The sequence below is a fragment of the Artemia franciscana genome, chromosome 18, assembly GCF_032884065.1.
Source record: "Artemia franciscana chromosome 18, ASM3288406v1, whole genome shotgun sequence".
Lineage (NCBI taxonomy): Eukaryota > Metazoa > Arthropoda > Branchiopoda > Anostraca > Artemiidae > Artemia > Artemia franciscana.
In genome coordinates, this window is record NC_088880.1 from 28,937,141 (window position 1) to 28,959,541 (window position 22,401).

At 35.9% G+C, this 22,401-nt stretch overlaps 1 protein-coding gene across 1 annotated transcript in view; it reads left to right on the forward strand.

Moving 5' to 3' along the window:
* Positions 1-22,401, forward strand: part of LOC136038841 (mitochondrial intermediate peptidase-like) — an 85,995-nt gene that overhangs the window by 11,445 nt on the left and 52,149 nt on the right. The window contains exons 3-4 of the mRNA XM_065722256.1: positions 8,716-8,982; positions 17,965-18,153. Coding sequence (XP_065578328.1) covers positions 8,716-8,982; positions 17,965-18,153 — 456 coding nt within the window. The remainder of the gene's footprint in view (positions 1-8,715; positions 8,983-17,964; positions 18,154-22,401) is intronic.

Sequence of the window (22,401 nt, forward strand, 5' to 3'; positions counted from 1 at the left end):
TGCTATGACTGGAGATGGGAATGCAATGATAGGGATCGACGTCATTTGCCTCGATAATCCTAGTGTAAATAAACTCGCTACTTCGTTTTAAAGCAAAAATATTACCACCTTCAAACCAACAGGTGCATCCCTCACATTTTAAATATACTTGTCCGAGATACTATGAAAAGCTTAGACCAGTGTGTCAATAGTATCTTTCAGGTCATCACATTTGTCAGGTCTCATCACATGGCTCAAAGTTGTCTTTAACGAAAAGCAGATTGCACTTCTTGGCAAAACTATCAGCCCAGATCTACCTATCAAAACTCGCTGGGGATCTATCTACCGATCTATGCGCTTCCTGAAAGAGTCAAGAGAACCTTTACAGCCTATGTCAATCGAAAGAAGGTGTGATATAAATGACAGTATTCAGGATATCAGAAAAGTGCTTTTCGATGATGTGAAACTGGATCAATTAACAGCCTGTCTGAAATTCTGGAAGCCAATTTTACTTGGCTGCCACTTCTTTGAAGTAGAGGAAGCTCTTGCTTCGTGTGCCATCCCATACTTCAGTTTGTTACAGCAGCATTTCTAAGAAACTGTACCGTTTTTGCCAGTCTCAAAGGCTGAGGAAAGGAAAATCCAAAAAGGAAAGTCATTTACGGTCAATGTCAGTCGATAGAAGGTGTGATATAAATGAGGGTATTCAGCATATCAGAAAAGTGCTTCTTGATGATATGAAACTGGATCAATTAGCTGCCTGTCTGAAATTCTTGAAGCTAATTTCACTTGGCTGCCATTTCTTTGACGGATAGGAGGCTCTTGCTTCGTGTCTTATCCCGTACTTCAATTTGCGACAACAGCATTCAAGGAGACTGCACTGTTTTTGCCAGTCTCAAAGGCCAAGGAAAGGAAAATCCACAAGTACTTAAAAATAGGAGGATATTTGTATATGATCCCGCCCTATCTGGTCTAGTCTACTTGATCTGCTTTCTTCACTGAAACAGTATGAGTTGAGTTTACGGATACAGTAAGTCGAATCAATGACCTTGCTAAATTTTCCTACAAATTTCGGAAGGATGGTGATTCATTTAACGAAAGATCTGAAGCTGACTTTGTTGGGGTTGAATGTCGGGTTTAATGAACGACTATCAATGTTTCTCATGCCTGGGTCATGGTTAGCAGAATTACGGAACAGTATATTCTAGAGGTATTCAGGGGACAGCTTATCTAAACATTGAAATGTAAAAACTGATTGTTGTAGTCACGCTGTTATCCAACATTCAGAACACCAAGCTTTTTATACCATGCACCAGTGCACCAAAATACCATGAATACCAGTATTTTCACACTGGTGCAATTATTTGTATCCTCTTGTGGTTACTTATAAAACTACTTGCCCAAACCGAGCACCCGAGAGATGACTCGTTATCTGTTAATTACGATTGGGGCGATCCTTAGCCGCATCAGAACACCTTTACACCTTGTTTTTTAGCCTTATACCTTATAACTCTAAACCTTGTCTCATTTATTTCTTAGATGTAATGTATTTAGCTCTTTTAGATGGCTCTTATTCCCTAGAAGGCTCTATGACTTATGGCTCTCGATAATTTATTTCTTAGATGGCTCTAGTACATCTTAATTGCGATTGATGGGTCCCTTAGCCCCATAAAAATACCTATACACCTTATTTCTTGGCCTTAAACCTTATACCTATACACCCTATCTCTTTTGTCTATTAGATGGGTTTGTTTATTTCTCAGATGGCTCTATGATTAATGGCTCTCGATAATTTATTTCTGAGACGGTTCTATTTATCTCTTAATTGCGGTTGGGTCGATTCTAAATCCCACCAAAATATGTTGTTCGTGTTTGGGGTTTGACGCCTTCGACTAATAGGCCGTATGCGGTTTTATCACTTGATCTATCTGTTTCTTCTGTAATCACTAGCTTGCTTGGGTGTCACTTCAGTCCGTATTCACTGAACTTGATCATGTATCTCTTAACTTGCTGTTGGTAAGGAGTTATTTACCTACAACAATTGCCTGCGTTGAAAAATATGAATCAAAATATTGTCATACGCGTTTGATATATATATATATATATATATATATATATATATATATATATATATATATATATATATATATATATATATATATATATCTATATATATATATCAACACAACTATAAAAAATAATACAGTTATACTTCTTATTAAATACTACTACTACTACTACTAATAACTCACTGCAGCACCAAGCCGCCTGAGGCCAACACAGCTACGCACGCTCCTCCTCCAACCTAATCTATTTAAAGCCTCCCTCTTTACACCCTCCCAGGAAGTTCCCATTTCCTTCAAATCCTTATTTATGACATCCTCCCAACCCAGACAAGGACGACCTGCTTTCCGTGTAGCCCCAGACGGTTGGCCAAAAAGGACAATCTTCGGTAATCTGTCATCCTTCATCCGTAGAACGTGGCCTAGCCATCTCAACCTTTCTTTCATTATAGCCCCAGAAAGCGGGATTGAACCACACTTTTCGTACAACCTACTGTTTGAAATACGGTCAGTCAGCCGGGTACCCAGAACAATCCGTAGGCAATTTCTCTGGAAAACATCTAGTAAATTTTCATCTGCTTTTCGGAGTGTCCATGCTTCAGAGCCATATTTGACCACTGTCATCACTGTAGCTTCCAATATTCTAATCTTGGTTTGTAGGCTTATCTTTCTATTCTTCCAAACTTTTTTTAACTGTGAAAAAACACCCTGAGCTTTAGCTATTCTACTTTTAACATCTTCACTGCTCCCACCATCTTTACTAATAATACTACCAAGGTAACTGAAGCTCCCAACCTGATCAATCTTTTCGTTACCTAAGGTCACCTGTTCATCTTCACTTATTCCTAACCTTAGTGACTTAGTCTTCTTAACATTAATTTTCAAGCCTATTTTAGCACCCTGAACTCGTAAAACCTCTAAAAATTCATTCATTTTGCTCACACTTTCATCTAATATGCTTAAATCATCAGCATAATCTAAGTCCAGGAGCGTTCTTCCTCCCCATTTGATTCCATGGTCTCCAATTGCCTTTCCTGTGCTCCTTAAGACGAAGTCCATCAAAATGATCCATATAAAGGGGGATAGAACACAACCCTGCTTAACTCCTGATTTAATACAAAACCAGTTGCTAACCTCATTTCCTACCTTAACCGCAGCAGTATTATTCTCGTACATAGCGCAAATCACTTTAATGTATTTTTCTGGTATACCATATAACGATAAGACCTTTGTTAACGCTGTTCTATCAACAGAATCGAAAGCTTGCTCATAATCGATAAAACTAAGGACCAAAGGTGTTTGACAACGAAGGGACTTCTCAATTATTAACCTAAGAGTGAAAACATGGTCGACACATCCTCTACCTTTTCTAAAACCGCATTGTTCTTCCCTTAAAACTTTGTCTACAGCATGTCTCAGTCTAAAAAGTATCATATTACTCAGTAATTTGCTACCTACAGAGACCAGACTAATGCCTCGATAATTCCGACATTCACTCTTGTCACCTTTCTTATACAGTGGTTTAATTAAGGTTTTCCTAAAATCATTGGGTACTTCCCCTTTTTCAAAAATCATGTTCATAATCTTCAGTAGCTTATTCCTAACCTCAGAGCCACCATATTTAAGGAACTCATTAATCATACTATCAGCACCTGGGGCCTTATTATTTTTTAATCCTTCTAGTACTGTCGCTAATTCTTCCTCACTAAACAAATCTTCCTTCACATCCAAGGTATCACAAACTTTTTCATTTTCATCTATATTTTTTCCTGCAACTGTATCTCGGTTTAGCACATTCTCAAAATGTTCCACCCATCTTTCTTTAACTTTTTCCTTATCACTAATTGTGATCCCATTTCTATCTTATTAAATGATATTTCTATTATCTTTGTTCTGAGATATTGGTACAGTCATGCACCCTGGCGTCTAAAACTAAATGGACTCTCATGCAAGAAAATATTCCAGTCCATTGTGGTGTACGTCAAGGCGGAGTGTTGTCACCTTATATTTTCAAGATGTTTATTGCTGGGATAATTATCAAGATCTTTCGGACGTATTTTATGGAGTTTACTGAGGTGTCATATATTGGTTAGGCAGATGCTATTCTCCTTATCAGTAGATGCAAATCTTCCCAGTCCCGTACAGTTCAAAGGGCTAAAAAAGGGTTCCTTGATATTCGACTGAATCTTGAAAAATGCGAATATAGTTGTTTTAACGGTACCTTGCCAGTTGTTTTAGCTCCTGATATAACTGCAAAACTACAGGAGCTTCATGATAAGTTATCGACACAAGCATATCAACGGCTTACCCCGTATCATGGGCTCATCCGTTTGTTCTGTTGACCTTTTTCATTGTTGATTTTGTTATACTTATTGTGTTTTACCTTTGTTCTCATCCCTTTGTTCTGTTGATTTTGTTGTACTTATGTGTTATGTTTTCTAAATGAATTTTTTTTCTGGTGTTTATTCTGTTTTCTCTCTTTTTACTCCACTATCCTCACATTGTTTTGTGCTGTGGGCTATAAATGAATTATTATTATTATTATATTCTGCCACATGCATCCAGATATAAAAATTTAAGCAGATAAAATAAGGACAATGAAAACAAATGAAATACTAAATAGGATTACTCTAAAATAAAATAATATGGGAGGGGACACCTGGGCCTGCAAGATAAAAATAATGTGGGGCCGTGAACCACTTATCTTGTAATTTGTAGGTGGTAATTCACCAGCAACAAGTGCCTACATTTACAAACAGGAACCAAAATAAATTTTTCCTTTATCAAACAGCAATCATAATTTACTATTATAACAATTATAATAAATGATACAAATAACTTGTACCCTGTCACCTAAATCCAGATATTAAAATATAAACAATTAAATTACAAATTTGACAACTCTTAAATAAAATATGTAGGGGATGAAAAAAAAATAGAGAATGAACCAAACTGTATTCTTAACAAAATTACTTAATAAGTTTGTGCTTAGTCGTCCAGCCCAAATTCAAGGAAAAATGGTGGAGAGAGAACTAGTCTTTTGTCTGAGAAGAGGCTAACTTAGCTCTCTGTAGCCTAGTTATGGCTCCTTCTGGGCTGGGTATAGACTTCTTTCTTTTACGTTTACTTTCTGATTTGCCAGGGTCCCTGTTAGCTGCTGAAATTGTGGAAAGGCTTGGATCTTCTCTGTTTAGGTTTTCAACTGAGTTAGTCGGGCTACACATTGCGTTTTTAACATGTTTTTGTGCTTACTGAGAAAGCAGTTTGCAATTAGATATTATAACCTGGGTTAGATCAGAGATCTGCTTTGCAACACCTTCAAAAATGGTTATTTACTTCACATCGAGACCCTCAACTGGAGGCATATCAGGAGTCAGTGGAGGGAAAGAGTCTGTATGTACCATGGGGACATTTTCTGTGTGAGTTGGAAGTCCTTTCTTCAAGACCTCAGCAGCAGTTTTCATGGGGACATTATTGGTGAATGATTAAGTAACAATAGCTTCCTTTTCCACGAGTATTGGACTCTCCTTGGAGTTAGCAGCATACTTTCCATTGCAATTTGGGCACTTAAGTACCTGCTCTTCTTTTACTGTCTTGGATTGGGAACATTCGTCAAGGGTATGTTGTCTGCTACATAGTTGACATCTTTTGCCTCTGCGACAATTAGAAGCAGTGTGGCCAAAACCTTGACAATTGATTCAATGTATTGCTCGGGGGATAAATTGCTTTACTGTATACCTTGCAGCTCAAACGTCGATTTTCAGTGGGAACTGAACATTCCGATTCAAGGTGCAAACCAAAGGGATAACCATAGGACTTGGAATTTGAAGGCCATTTTCACTTGTTGGATTTTATCATCACCTGTTGCTTTCTGATTGTATTGGGGTAGAATTAGGACCAAGCACAAACTATTTATACGCCTTAATATTTATACCAAAATGTGTATACACCTTATTTTTTTAGCCTTAAACCTTAAACCTATACAGCTTATCTCATTTATTTCTTAGATGAAATTTATGTATTTCTTAGATGGCTCTATGATTTATGGCTCTCGATGATTTATTTCCTAGATAGTTTTAGTTATCACTTAATTGTGATTGGGGTGATTCCTAAACCTGTCAAAATACCTTTACACCTTAAAGCCTATAGGTGGTTTGTTTTTAACTCGTTATTAAATAAAAAGAAACAAGTTTTTTCAATTGAAAGCAAGGAGCAGCATTAAAACTTAATAAGAACAGGAATTATTACGTATATGAGGAGGGTTCTCCCCCTACTCAATACTTTGTTCTTTATGCCAAAGTTCTAATTTTGTTCCAATTCTTTAAGGATGACCCTTGAATCACAATGGCCGTTTAATAAGAATAAATAGCTCTTTTGAAAGTACTAAAAAAAACTACTAAAAAGCACTAAGAGAACCCCCCTCATATACGTAATAATTTCTGTTTGTTCTATGTTTTAATGTCGCTTCTTACTTTCAGCTGAAAAAACCTGTTTTTTATATTTAATTTCTGATCGTTTTTAAATGATGTTGGGAAATCTGGCACCCCCTTAATAGAATTCTCCCTCTTCATATGGAAGATTTATTCATGGTAAGATCCTCCAACATAGACCCCTCTCCCCGACCCCCCCCCCCCACCAGACAAAATCCCCCCATGAAAACGTCTGTATACTTTCCAATAACCAATACTACGTGTAAACAATGGGCAAAGCTCATAACTTGCGGTCCTTCCCTTGGGAACTATGGGGGATTAACTCATCCTCAAAGACGTAGTTATTAGATTTTACGACTATTCGGAAGAAAATGATTATCTCAAAATTTTGATCGAGTGACTTTGGGGAAAAAAATGAGCGTAGGAGGTGGCCTAGTTGCCCAATTTTCGGCCACTTAAAAAGGGAACTAGAACATTTAATTTCCATTCAAATGAGCCCTATCGCGATATTTTAGGACCACTGGGTCGATACGATCACCCTTGGGAAGAAAAAAAACAAATAAACATGCATCCGTGATTTTTAATTCTGGCAAAAATGCAAAATTCCACATTTTTGAAGATAGGCGCTTGAACCTCTACAGTAAGGTTTTCTGATACGCTGAATCTGTTGGTGTGATTTTCAGTCAGATTCTATGAATTTTAGGGGGTGTTTCCCCCTTTTTTTCGGTAATAAGGCCAAATTTTTTGGGCTTGTAACTTTTCACGGGCAAGTTGATAAAACTTATACGTTTGAAATCAGTATAAAAATTCAACCCTTTTGATGCATCTTTTGGTATCAAAATTTCGTTTTTAGACATTCGGATTTATAGAGATTCGTACTAATGAACCGGGTCCCTCCTTATTTACATTTCGCTACCACGAACTGTGTGATTGTTCATTAAACTAGTTTTCATTAATGCTAGAATGTTTACTTCAGTAGAAACTAAATTGGTAGTTTAAAATGATCATTTAACCAATTATTTGACCACTTCTAACGAATTTGTTCAACTAACCAATTATTTGCCCAGATGATTTATTTAACCAGTTGATTTCCTCTATATTTGTAGAGAGTAGATTTGAGAGAAAGTATGTGTTGATGATAATGGTTCATGTATACTAGTCAAACAAATTTGGTTGTTACAATTATTCTGATTTTAAATATTATGGTCACCTCATACCATATTTACACCTGAACATTTGTGGCCGGAAGAGAGAAATACAACATTCTAGTTCTTTTTTTTTTGCTTTTTTTTTATACAGGCTTCGCAGCTCCGTCACAAGTAATGCTATGCCGCTTGTCCTGGTAATTACCACACTATTTACTTTTAAGGTCTTTATTATTCCTTTTCTTGAAATTTTCAAGAGAAAGATTTTTCGGGATTACTCCTACTGGGAGGCGTTCCACATGTATACGGATCATCTAGTAAAACTTGTCTTCAAGTACTCTTCGCGGACAACAGACAACATACAGCCCTGTCGAGCTGTACTTTGGCGTGTTATCGCAAAGGCTTTATTTTATTTGGAATGAGTTTTGAAATCTCATCATATGGAGGGTAATGCATGTATTTGTAGAATACCGACATTGAAGCCAAGTCAAATTGATTCTGGATCAACTCCAAGGATTTGGCATCAAAGTTGCCAGAAATTGCTGTGTGAACTGATCGGATTTGGGTAGTTGGAGTGTCAGCAAAGAGATTACATGCTTATTCCATGACTGGTCTTATACATGCTGTAAAGTGTCGAAATGGACTCGTCATGGGTTTTGTATCTTAAAATGATTCCTAGTTTTATAGAGCAGGAGGACCACGCTTTGCTGAGGTGTACAGCCCATGTGAGGTCCGACGAAAGATGAATTCGAAGAAGGCTTAGTGTGTCAACTCTTGTTAGTGTCTCATAAAAAGGAAAGCAGGGTGGTCCTTTGCATTCCGCACCTTCAAAATTAAGAGCTCTTTTGTTTTTGGTACATTGAAACTGACAAGCCACTCATCTGCTCACCCCTCAATTTTTTTCAGGTTGGCCTGAATCTCCTTCGGGGAATTTCTGGGATCTCTCTCGTTCGTGATGGAGATCTTTGCCGTTGTGTAATACTAACACTAATTTATGCTTCTTATTATACTAGTTTATATCTTTTTTATCCCTTTTATTATTGTACTATTCTTGTGGTTTATTTTCATGATTATGCAATGGCTTTTTTTCTTTTTAAGGTTAAACACCAATGTGGAACTATACACATCCCTAAGGAGGGCTACAGAAGAGAGCGATGTTGCACCCCTGACTTCAGTTGATGAACACGTATCTAAGCTTTTTCTATTTGACTTTGAGCAAAGTGGGATACACTTGCCAGAAAATCTTAGAGAAAGCATTGTTGGCTTAAATGATCGTATATTACGGCTGGGACAAAGGTTTGCCATGAACTCTCATGAGCCTAGAAGAGTCCCAAAACATTTACTCCCTCCATATCTAGCTAATAAGTAAGTTATATTTTTTTTGTTTTGTTTCTTATAAAAATGGTACGTTAGGATGTCTATAATCGAATTGTTAAAAATGCTGATGAGGCAAAAGGACTAAATGAATCGTTCCAGGGAGTGAGACAGGGTGCTTATAAATCAACGAATATTGTAGCGAACTGACTTTTGTTCAGATTGCTTACTTACAGTACCAAGGACATCAAAACCAAAAATTTTTTTTTAGCCTCTTTAACCCCTTGCCAATCTATTCACAGCAGAAAACCTATTAATATAAAATATTCACAGATTTTTTTGAGTAGTGCCGCATTTTCGTGCCGGTAGTGTTGCGACTTTGAAACTTGAAAATAAATAAGGAAAATTAGCTAAATTTGACAGTGTTTTTCTTCCACTAAAATCCATAATTACTAGTAGGGGAGAGGTGGGTACAGTGGCGCAGTCTGCTACAGTGGCGCACTTGATCCCACTGCCACCTGTAATTAGATTAAATTCTAAAAAAATACGCACTAGGAGGGCAGTCACATGGTCTATGATCGTCAGCCATTTTCAATTTTTTGGGGCGATTGCAGTTTTTGAGGTATGTGATTAAGTGCTTTGAAAAATAAAATCTTGGACAAATGGAAAATATTTTTTGACTTTGCTAAGGTTTGTAGGCTACAAATAGTGTCGAATTCTGGCGAATATTAGTTCATCTGGAAGCTCCAACATTTCTAAACATAGTGCAGCCATCTGTTTGTCTCTCGGTCATTATTTCAAATTTTGGTTCACAAAATGGATAAAAGAGGGCATTTCGGCTACAGTGGCGCATTTTGGTGGAGGGTATAGTGGCGCACCCCGAAATTTTTTAAATTCATAAACTTCACGCGGTAGGTAGCCTATATGATAGTTTTGACTTCTACTACTACTACTACAAACTCGTCGCAGCCTTAAGCCGCCTGAGATCGACACACTGGCGAACACCTCTCCTCCATACCACCCTGTTTAAGGCTTCTGCCCCCAAAGATTTTGGGTAATTTCTTATGATCTCTGTTTGTTGTAGTTGTTATTTTCATTGATTTGTATGTGTCTATTATGTTGTCAGTATTGTCATAATTTCTTTTTATTATGTTTAGTGTGACAAGCTTGAAAGCTTACCATATTTGGTATTAATAAATAAATAGGAATAAAGTATCCAGTATGTATGTTAGCATTATCAGGATCCTAAATATCAGAGCAGTCACCATTATCATACATTTTCTGGTTAATTGACATCAAAATTGGATTGGCTCACTTATTTCTAATAATTTCAAAGTTGACTAAAGTACATTTATGATCATATTAATTTTAAATAAGCTATATTAAAACATTCAGATAAATAAAATCTAATGTAGGCCACTGTGTGTTTTTTTTCCTAGGCCTACATGCATTACTATAGGCCTAATGCTTATCTGATTGTTAAGAAATAGAAGTTGAGAAATAGAAACAGAGTTCAGTAACAAAGGCTAAATCCCCCAAACATTAAATATTGGTCTTTTGCAGAATGCCTAATGAAGCAGAGCGTATGAAGCTTGCCGTGCACGCGGTACTGGAATTGAAGCTTTCACAACGGGCTGCTGCCAAAAAATACGAGATCCCAGAGACAACACTCCGTCGATATGTAAATAAGGCTCGCAACGCGTCGGACGATAAAAAGCTGACTTTAAAATTTGAGCCGAATTATAAAGTCCGTCAAGTGTTAACTGATGAACTTGAACAGCAAGTTCACGATTATTTGATAAAGGCATGCAAAATGCACCATGGTTTGACACGGCTCAACGTCCGCCAATTCGCTTTCGAAATTGCAAAGATGAACCAATTGAAGGTGCCATCAACATGGCATGAGAAAAAGATGACGGGGAAAGACTGGTACTACAGTTACATGAAACGCTTCCCAGACCTGTCCATCCGCAAAGCGGAGGGAACAAGCTTGGCCAGAGCCACGGCATTCAACAGAACAACTGTAAACGAGTTCTGTGACAACTTGGAGACTGTTATGAATAAGTTTAAGTTTCAGCCTAGTGATATTTATAACTTAGATGAGACGGGGGCAACAACAGTGCAGAGACCACCAAATGTGATAGCACCCAAGGGGCACAAACAGGTGGGCCAAGTGACTTCTGCTGAGCAAGGCAAACTGACCACAGTCTGCTGCACCATCAATGCTCAAGGTAATTTCTCGCCACCTTACTTCGTCTTCCCAAGGAAAAGATTTGGCTCCCAGTTGATGAATGGTGCACCACCAGGCAGTGGCGGTAGCGGTTCTTCCAAAGGATGGATGACATCTGACATCTTCCTGCTTGTCCTCGAACACGTTGTGAAACATGCCCGCTGTACAAAAGAGAGACCCATATTGCTGATAGAAGACAACCACTCTTCTCATGTGTCGATCCAGGCCATTCAGTACTGTAAAGATAACGGGATAGTGGTTCTGACTTTGCCACCCCACACCAGCGGAAAGCTACAGCCACTGGACAGAACAGTCTACAAATCATTCAAAAACTACTACAACATCACCTGCAATGACTGGAAGGTCAGCAACCCCGGACAGACGATTGGCATCTCTATCATCGCTCAACTTGTTGGAAAGGCCTTCCAACTCTCCTTCACACAGAAAAACATAGTCAGTGGCTTTACTGCTACTGGGATTTTCCCCTTCAACCGCCTACTTTTCACAGACGACGATTTTCTCGCATCAGCTGTGACCGACAGACCAGACCCTAATCCCAGCGCAGCTCCAGAGGCCAAAGAAGTCGAGCAAGAATTGAATAGTCATAACAAAGCGGGTTCAAGCTCTGCCTCCCCTACCGCTGTTACACCCGAAGCTGTAAGGCCCTACCCAAGAGCGCCCCCCAGGAAGCTGCCAGAAGGAGCTCGGAAGAGGAAGAAAACCATCATTGCCACGGATACCCAGTGAAAGATGCTTTATAGAAAGAATTCATGGAAAGGGAGGCAAAGAAAAAGGCCAAGACTTCTAAGATTAACTCCAAGACAAAGAAAGCCGTTGTCCGAAAGCCAGTGCCAAAAAAACAGGAAGTCTAACCTAAGAAAAAGGGCAATGCTGTTGGATACTTTGCTAAATTTGACCGCAATTTCAAGAGAAACAGTCATGTAAAGACCCTGTTTTCTGATTCTTTGTCTGATGATGACTTTGGTGACTCTGCCACAAAAGGCAATAGTAGCTGTGATAGTGATGAAAGCCTCCACTGTGGCCTTGAAGACCAAAACGATTTTTTGTGTTACGACGAAGTCCGTGTTGGAGATTATGTTCTTGTTTGCGAAGGGGAGATCAAAAAGAACAAAATTAACTCCGTGGGCGAAGTCCTCTCTGAGTCCAGCTTTGACATTGAGCTCATGTATATTAAGAGAATGGTTCCTTTCTACAAGTTCATCAGGACCAGTGAAAATTACACTTTCAGCAAGTCGAGTGTCGAAATGAAGCTACCTGATCCGAATATTTCTGGTGGTACAGAAAGACAGGCGGAGCAACTGGTCTTCCCCATTGACCTGACTGCTTACAATATTTACTAGTGTGCCTTTTTCTTTTATTTTCAGTTCATTATTTTTTATTTCCTTACTCATTATACGAAGTATTCATCTTTTAGGTATTTTCAGTTCATTATTTTGTACTTCCTTACTCATTAAACGAAGTATTCATCTTAACAGTTTGATTGCGCCACTGTTCCAGATGGGGTGCGCCATAGTTCCCGCCTAGTCGGCAACAATGGCGCAAAAAGTGGCTGTCAGAAAACATGACTCCATCAAAAACTGGTTCAAAGAAGAAGTGTGAAATAAATCACCAGTGTAGAATAGTAAACTGCCTGCACAACAGTTTAAAAATCGTCCAAAAATGTTAATATTTGCCAAAGTTACGATGCTTTGACCTGAAAGTGCGCCACTGTACCCACCTCTCCCCTATTACTACTTAATAATTACTATCCATAATTATCTTATACTACCGTTAGGTAGGATAAGATACTTGATTTTAAAAAATGACTATCACAAGTCTTGAAGGACTGAATTCGGATTTTGGAGTCATAAAACCATAAATATAAAAAAAAAAAATCATAAAAATAGTACAAAAAGTAAAATACTGGCTAAACATTGTCAAAAACAACAAAGTCAGAAAGTCAAAGCTATTCATTAGTAAAAAAAAAGAAAAAAAATATAAGCGGCAAAATGTCAGAAAGTTAAAAAGGTAAAGACTAAAACAAAACTAAAAAAGAGTGAGATAAAATTTGTGTTAAAAATGTGTTAACGAAAACAAATAAACAAAGGGGAGGGAACAGAAGAATCAAACGAACATAAAACTTGAGTATTAACAGTACAAAAAAAGGAAAACTAGTGGTTTATTTTATCAGTAATGGAGGGGAAAAAGGTTTTTTCATACCTGGAGGTTAAGCAACGGATGGGGGACAAGATAGGAACGGGTTCAGAAACACTACGTGGCATGCGGTATCTGGATGGGGAGTGTCTTTTGTGAAAAATGTTTTCCATGTGAAGGTTTATTATTGTATTTTTTTTTGCAAAACGGAGGCACAATGTTCCTCTCCTGTGCTCAAGAGTTTCCAGCTTGGCCTTTTTTAAAAGGAGCGAACATGGTACCTTAGCTTCTTTAAAAGTTAATCTCAGGGCTCTTTTTGAATGGATTCGAATTTTTCTGGTTCGTCACGGGAGATTCCAAAGCTTGGAATCTCTATAAACAGGAGAAACAGAAGACCTACTAGAAGCAAGTCGAGGAACCTCAATATTTCCTGGTATCCGAGTATCGTGTTGGTGAACATCTGAACTCTCACAAGATATATCTGCAGTGGTGTCTGGAAGCTATGACATCTTGGAAAGATGACCTGAAAACGTCTTGTCTCTTTGCTATTTATAGTATTTGTTTCCTTTTCTTCTCTGTCGGGTAAATGTTCTTATTTCAATAGTTGTAATTGATTAAAATAATCTTAGGTACGTCCAAGTTTTAGCTAAGTTTAACCTATTGATTTTTCATTTCAATTTTTGCTAAATTACATTAAGTGAAATTTTGCTTAAGATTGTTGATTCTTTAAAGTAGTTTTAAAAGCAACTATAGCAAAGTACCGAATAATTAAATAGTTTAAGGTATCCGTAGGTGCAAAACGCCATTTTTGCCATCTGTTTAGTATCAACCTGTTTGTGATTAAATAAAAAAAAACAAGTTTTTTTAAATGAAAGTAAGGAGCGACATTAAAACTTAAAACGAACAGAAATTACTTCGTATATGAAAGAGGCTGCTTCCTCATCAACGCCCCGCTCTTTACGCTAAAGTTTGACTCTGTCTCTCAATTCTTCTTTTTAAAACAGTAAAAAACTTTAGCGTAAAGAGCGGGGCGTTGATGAGGAAGCAGCCTCTTTCATATACGAAGTAATTTCTGTTCGTTTTAAGTTTTAATGTCGCTCCTTACTTTCAGTTAAAAAACTTGTTTTTTTTATTTAATTTCTGAACGTTTTTGAATCAATGCATGTTTTGATTTTGGCTCTCCGCAGAGGAATAATTAAAACGAAATTTGTATTTTTTTTTTTTTTTTGGCTAAATGGCTTTCTCATAATTTTGGTCGAATGATTTTGAGAAAAAAAGAGCGGGGGAGGAAGCCTAGTTGCCCTCCGATTTTTTTGTCAATTAAAAAGGCAACTAGAACTTTTAATTTTTTACGAATATTTTTATTAGTAAAAGATTTACGTAACTTATAAATTAGCTTACGTAAAGAACTTTTGTATTCTCATATTTTTATTACATATATGAGGGGGTTCGCCCCCTTATCAGATCCTCGCTCTTTACACTAAAGCTTAAATTTTGTCCCAATTCATTAAGAATGACCCCAGAATCACAAAAGCCGTAGAATAAATAGTTGAAATTACTAAAAATACTTTAACGTAAAGAGCGAGGTATTAGGAGGTGGTGAGCTCCTCAAATGGGTAATAATTTCTGTTTGTTTTAAGTTTTAATGCTGTTCCTTACTTCCAGCTGAAAGAACTTTTTCATATTTATTTTTTCATTGCGTTTTTAAATAATGCTAGTAAATCCTGTGCTCCCTTCATGGAGATTTTCTTCCCCCATGACAAATTATCGATGGAAAGTTCCCCCAGCACATCCCCCTCTTCTCAACCCCTCCCCCAACCAAAAAAATCCTCCTGAAAACGCCTGTACACTTCCCAATAACCATTACTATATGTAAGCATTGGTCAAAGTTTGTAACTTTTTGCCCCTCCCATGGGGACTGTGGGGGAGTAAGTCGTCCCCAAAGACATAGTTATAAGGTTTTTCGACTACGCTGAATAAAATGGCTATCTCAGAATTTTGATCCGTTGACTTTGGTAAAATAATTAGCGTGGGAGGGGGCCTAGGTGCCCTCCAATTTTTTTGGTCACTTAAAAAGGGCACTAGAACTTTTCATTTCCGTTAGAATGAGCCCTCTTGCAACATTCTAGGACAACTGGGTCGATACGATCACCCCTTGGAAAAAAACAACAAAAAACAAAAAAACAAATAAACACGCATCCGTGATCTGCCTTCTGGCAAAAAATACAAAATTCGACATTTTTGTAGATAGGAGCTTGAAACTTCTATAGTAGGGTTCTCTGATACGCTGAATCTGATGGTGTGATTTTCGTTAAGATTCTATGACTTCTAGGGGGCGTTTCCCCCTATTTTCTAAAATAACGCAAATTTTCTCAGGCTCGTAACTTTTGATGGGTAAGACTAAACTTGATGAAACTTATATATTTAAAATCAGCATTAAAATGCGATTCTTTTGATGTAGGTATTGGTATCAAAATTCCATTTTTTAGAGTTTTGGTTACTATTGAGCCGGGTCGCTCCTTACTACAGTTCGTTACCACGAACTGTTCGACTTTCATTTATTTTTAATTCTAATTAAAAATCCGTAAATAGAGAGCTTACGTTAAATAGGAAAACTGAAGGTATTCTTACAAACCAACTTTAAAATAATTTCATGGTAAGATAATAAAATAACATTCTATCTCATTTTGAACCAAGATCATCTGACCGCATTAACGAAAAAGTTAATGAAACCAACTCCCCTTGGCAAGAAAATCTTATCCCTTGGTAAGAGTTAAAAAATCCGAATTGCCTGAGGAAACTGCACTTTTCAATACAATTTTTGCCATCTCGCAGTATATTATACTTATTTTTATCATTGTTTCCTTTTTAAATTATTGACTTCATAATAAAACTATAAGTGGTAGATAAACAGACAAATACATGTTTTAGAAGCAGATTCGAAAATTTCACGTAGTTTTTTTTTAAATTTAATAAAATTTATTCAATTTGTTTTGTGTTCTTTTGTTTTTCTGCTCATGGAAACAACGTTGTCATATCTAGTTTTCATGCTGATTCATCCAATGAACAGGCTCGAACAGGCATTCATCCAATGAAACAGCTTATAAGTTGTACCTGTTTCCTGACAATCTATCTTTGATTAGCCTGACAATTTATCTTTTATTATCTTGACAATTTATCTTAATTTATCTTTGTTCTTTTGTTAATTTTTTGTACAGTTTTCCTTCACATAGAAATAACTTTGTCATATTCAGTTTCCATGCTAATTCATCTTATGAGCAGGCTCGGGAAGCAGCCTATGAGTTGTATCTATTTCCTGACAATTTATCTTTTATTATCTTCTATTATCCTGACAACTTATCTTAATTTTTTTTTTTTTTTTTTGTTCAATTTTTTTTACAGTTTTCCTTCGCATGGAAACAACGTTGTAATATCTAGTTTTCATGCTGATCCATCTAATGAATAGGCTAGGGAAGCAGCCTATAAGTTGTACCTATTTCCCGGCAATTTATCTTTTATTATCCTGACAATTTAACTTAATTTATCTTTGTTCTTTTGTTCAATTTCTTTTACAGTTCTCCTTCACAAGGAAATAACGTTGTCATAATCTAGTTTTCATGCTGATTCATCTAATGAATAGGCTCGGGAAGAAGCCTGTAAGTTGTACATATATTCATACAATTTATCTTTTATTATCCTGACAATTTATCTTAATTTATTTTTTTCTTTTGTTCAATTGTTTTTACAGTTTTCCTTCGCATGGAAACAACGTTGTAATATCTAGTTTTCATGCTGATCCATCTAATGAATAGGCTAGGGAAGCAGCCTATAAGTTGTACCTATTTCCCGGCAATTTATCTTTTATTATCCTGACAATTTAACTTAATTTATCTTTGTTCTTTTGTTCAATTTCTTTTACAGTTCTCCTTCACAAGGAAATAACATTGTCATAATCTAGTTTTCATGCTGATTCATCTAATGAATAGGCTCGGGAAGAAGCCTGTAAGTTGTACATATGTCCCTACAATTTATCTTTTATTATTTTTTATTATCCTGACAATTTATCTTAATTTATCTTTGTTCTCTTGTTCATTTTTTTTTTACAGTTTTCCTTTACATGGAAACAGCGTTGTCATATCTAGTTTCCATGCTGATTCTTCTAATGAACAGGCTCGAGAAGCAGCCTATAAGTTGTACCTATTTCCCAACAATTTATCTTTTATTATCTTTTATTATCCTGACAATTTAACTTAATTTATCTTTGTTCTTTTGTTTAATTTGTTTATAATTTTCCTTCAAATGGAAACAACGTTGTCATATCTAGTTTTCGTGCTGATTCATCCAATGAACAGGCTCGGGAAGCAACCTGTAAGTTGTACCTATTGCGCGACAATTTATCTTTTATTCTTTTTTATTATCCTGACAATTTATCTTAATTTATCTTTGTTCTTTTGTTCAATTTTTTCAAAGTTTTCCTTCACATGGAAACAACGTTGTTTTATCTAGTTGTCATGCTGATTCATATAACGAATAGGTTCGGGAAGCAGCCTATAAGTTGTATCTATTTCTCGACAATTTATCTTTTAATTATCTTTTATTATCCTGACAATTTATCTTTGCTCTTTTGTTCATTTTTTTTTTTTTTACAGTTTTCCTTCACATGGAAACAACGTTGTCATATCTAGTTTTCATGCTGATTCATCTAATGAACAAGCTCGGGAAGCAGCCTATAAGTTGTACCTATATCCTGACAAAAGTCAAGAAGAAATTTTAGACGAACTCTTGCTTGCAAGATATGAGCTGGTAAATTTGTGTGGCTATCCTACTTTTGCTGACAGGTTTGTTTCTATAAATGGATTCATAAACGAATGATCGTTATAGCGGCTGAAAAAAAGAAATTAACTTATAAAAAAATCTTATTTATAAATAAAGGTTAAAAAAGGTATAAAACATAAAGCTATAAATAAAAGCTGTAAAAATGTGAAGGTATAAATAAAAGCATAAAAATGAATGTATAAGAAACAGTATATAGGTCCTCAACTCAGGGAAATTTAGGGGAAGGGATTTTTCTAAAATCTAGGGGGTACTTTTGTTTTATCTGTTTTTCTATTTCATCTATTTAAAAAAAAAAAGGTATTCTTCAATGAAAATACGAAAACGATGTTTCAAAATCTAGGGGGAAGAAGCAAAGTTATTTAAGGAGCAATCCCCCCTCACATGCCTGAAAGACATTAATAAAGGTAAAGATATACCATCCTTTGTGGTCATAAATCGCGAAAAGTGGTTCTATTATAAACTTGGAAAATGTAGTTTTTCTACATACTTTTAGTTCCACCTTGAAAATAGCATCTTTGCTAGACGTTAAATAGGTGCTGTGGCAACTATCTAATCAATGGCACAGCTCCGATTTTAAAATAGGGGATAAGAAAAATTTCCCAGAAGAGAGTCTGAAGCAGGGATTTAGGCGCGGTTGGCGTAGGGACTTGGGGCTATCTTCCTGAAATCCTAGATTTCCTCGAATTAATTGGTACTTTTGATTTGAATTGTCAAATAAATTTATTTGATTAGTGAGCCCCCGGAAATTTTTCAGTTACTGCCCCCCCCCCCCGCCACGTGAAAATAAAAATCTTTTGTAAATGTCTGTAAATTATTTCATTCTTTAACCCCCCCCCCCCCTCCCGAAGAGGAAAATATGCGTGTAAAATTCTGAGTTACGAAACGAAATAATTCTGTTTCTTCTCATTGTTTTCCTATTTCCTCCCACTACCTGAGGAACAGTTGATTATGAAAAAACAACACTCAAAATAAACAATAAGTACTAAAGTAAGAACAAAAATTAAATCACACCCTATTCAAACTCCCTGATATCCTTTCTATTTCAGCAAATAACGAAATGCCTCCAATTGTCCCTAAATCCCTTAATTTTTCCATAAATACAGTATCCCCATTTCTGAGGGGGATCTGATCTTCATTTATATAGTTTGAAAAAAAACGGACAAGGACCCTGACATATATATATATATATATATATATATATATATATATATATATATATATATATATATATATATATATCTGATATTCTTTAAAACTATGGCCAAGTTAAAGTTGTTTCCAAATGTACAGTGGTACCATTTTACAGAAATGTAGTGGGGGACATGGATTTTTTATGCAAATGCAGAAAAGGTACTTTTAAAAATGAAGGGGGGGTATTTCCCCTTTTTTCTTAACGAAAAAAGGCCAACCGAGAAATTTTTTTCCTAAATCTAGTAGGGTGTGATTTCCATCTGTATACTGTTTTAGTGAGCATGTGAGAAAGCTAAATTTAAGAAAGGCTAAACCTAAATTTGAAGCTATCCTTCCCCCTCCCCCTGACAAAATTGTCACTTAAAGCTTCAACTTAATCCCAGCCGTTAGTCAAAACAGGGTAGACCTATTATAGCTTTAATTTACATTATATAATACAAGCATAATAACTATCTTATAGTTATTATGGATTGCTTATGGATGAAATTTTAGGGATTGTATATAATAATCCCAGCTGTTAGTCAAAACAGTATAGACCTATTAAGACTCTAATTTAAATTATATTATAATCATAACCACAAGCATCATAACTATAGTTTTTGCGTAACCATAAAATATACTTAATTATAACTACTAAAAAGAAAGGTACCTTCTCCCTTTAATCGAATCCGTTAATCATCTGCACGCGTAAAATCGTACTTTATCGGTTTGGTCTCCATAAATGCAACTTTTATCCAAAAATTAATGCTTAAAACTGAAAAATGCTTTATATCCAGATCAACCCATGACCTTGAAATCGGGACTCTAATGTTCTACTGTCTAAGCCAGCCGTACTTTATGGCTTTCTCCATCAATATATAATAATAGGTATATGGTCAATATAAAGTAAGTATGTATGTTATTGTGTTGCGGAGCAACACCACTGCTTTCGTAGTTTTTTTTTTTTTTTTTTTTTTTTTTTTTTCACCGTGATCAGCGACCTGTAGCTCCGAAGTGGTAAGAGTTAAAAATTTGAGATTTTTCAGAGGGAAGGGAAACGTGAAACAGAGTAAAAAAGTTCCAGAGAAGTTCCTAAAATTTCTAACAGTTTTCCATAAAAAAAATAAAACCGTTTTTTTCTTAGAAACTCTGCGTTCGATGTTTGGCGTCAAGTTAAGACGACCCTAGCTTCGGAAATAAACTTGTTAGAAATACAGTTATGCTGAACTCATGTAGAACTTTCATTTGTCTCTTCGAGAACCGGAGCACAAAATTCCGTAGCTCTTACAGATTTCCCGGAAATAATTCCGGAAAAGTCCATCTCGTTCCGATTTTTTTTGGAATTTTCTCAAATTTTCGATTTTGATGTTTCTTATATTTTTATCGAGTAGTGCTATGAAAAGTATGCAAGAAGAAGTGAAGTGTTCTATATACCAAGTTGCTTCGTTCTCTAAGAAATAATTTCCGAAGTTCCAACGTTCTAGAGGTAACTTCTGTTCTGGACCAGCTAGAATTTTTTTTCCAACGTGGTTCGACAGGTCTCGATCTCCTAACAACTGGAGCTTACAATAGTTTCTCCGAAATAGAATTCCTTCTTTGGGTTTTTCTATTTGGAAGTTTTGTCATGCCCTCGGGGCAATTTAAATTTTTTGGTGAATTTGGTTTGTTTTATATTTTCCTAGCTTAGACCATCAAAAGTTAAGCAGAAAACAATAAGACGTTATTTCCGTATCTCTTTCAGATTTTCCGGAAATAATTCCCGAAATGTGCGTCTCGAAACATAATACTTCGAATTGGCGTCAAGTTAAGACGGCCCTAGTTTCGGAAGTAAACGTTTTAGAGACAAAATAATTATGAACTCATATAGAACTTTTATTGATGTTTTCGAGAACTGAAGCATGAAATTCCGTAGCTCTTACAGATTTCCCGGAAATAATTCCGGAAAAGTCAATCTCGTTCCGATTTTTTGGAATTTTCTTAAATTTTCGATTTTGATGTCTATTTTATTTTTATAACGTGAAATGAATTAAAAAGTTCCTCAGAAAGATGCTTCAAGATAACAATCGAAGCCGCATTAGAAAAATGTCCTCTGAAGGACATAATGGAGACTGTTGCTCCGCAACTGTGCCCTAAGGAACAGGGCACAGTTGCTGCAACACTTCCCGTTGCACAGGCAACGGAGGTCTAGTTTTGTAATATAAATCAAATAATAAAATAAAAACAATACAAAATAGACTTATTTTAATATATGTATTAAATGTATGGTTCCCATACACGGATTCTCTCTTCCCTTACCGACATTATCTATTATATAATATATTATGATGAGTATAAATCCTGAAAGTTTTTGTTGACTCTACAAATGGTAAATTTATTAATTTTTCGCGTCATTCAAATGCTGCTAGGATGCTGAAATTTCCTTAATTTGTCAAAAAGGAGAAAACTCGCGAAAATAAAGAGGGGGTCTTTTGATGAAAATTACACCATTAAATTAAACGCATATGATAATCTAGAACAGAAGTTTCAGTCCTATTTAAATGTAAAACTATAAAATCAACGTGTCTTTATATGTTATTTGAAAAATAGACTACTTGCAGTACATTTGGATTAATTTATTAAAAACAAATTTTTTACGATTCTGATAAGTTGCCGCCTATGAGAAGGGATAAAGTGTACCAACAATAGGTTGTGGCAATTACAGCGTCACTTCAATTATAATGGTCACATAATCGTCAATAGCCTGATTATAGGTTAGATTAATTTATTATATGCACTATTTAAAACTGATAAAAAACAAAAATTAATTATTGTAACACTTGGTTGCTGCAATTATAACGGCCAAATACTAGGTAACGATCACTTCAGTTGTATTGATCCCATAATTGTCAAAACCTCCATTATAGATAATATTAATTATAATGCTAGCAAAAATTAAAACTGATTGAAAACAAATTTTAATTGCAGCAACACATGGCTGCTGCAATTATAACGGTCAAATACTTGGTAACAATCACATGATCGTCAAAATACATAAGAACATAAAGTATGAGAAGACATAAAGTATACTGACACTTGGCTGC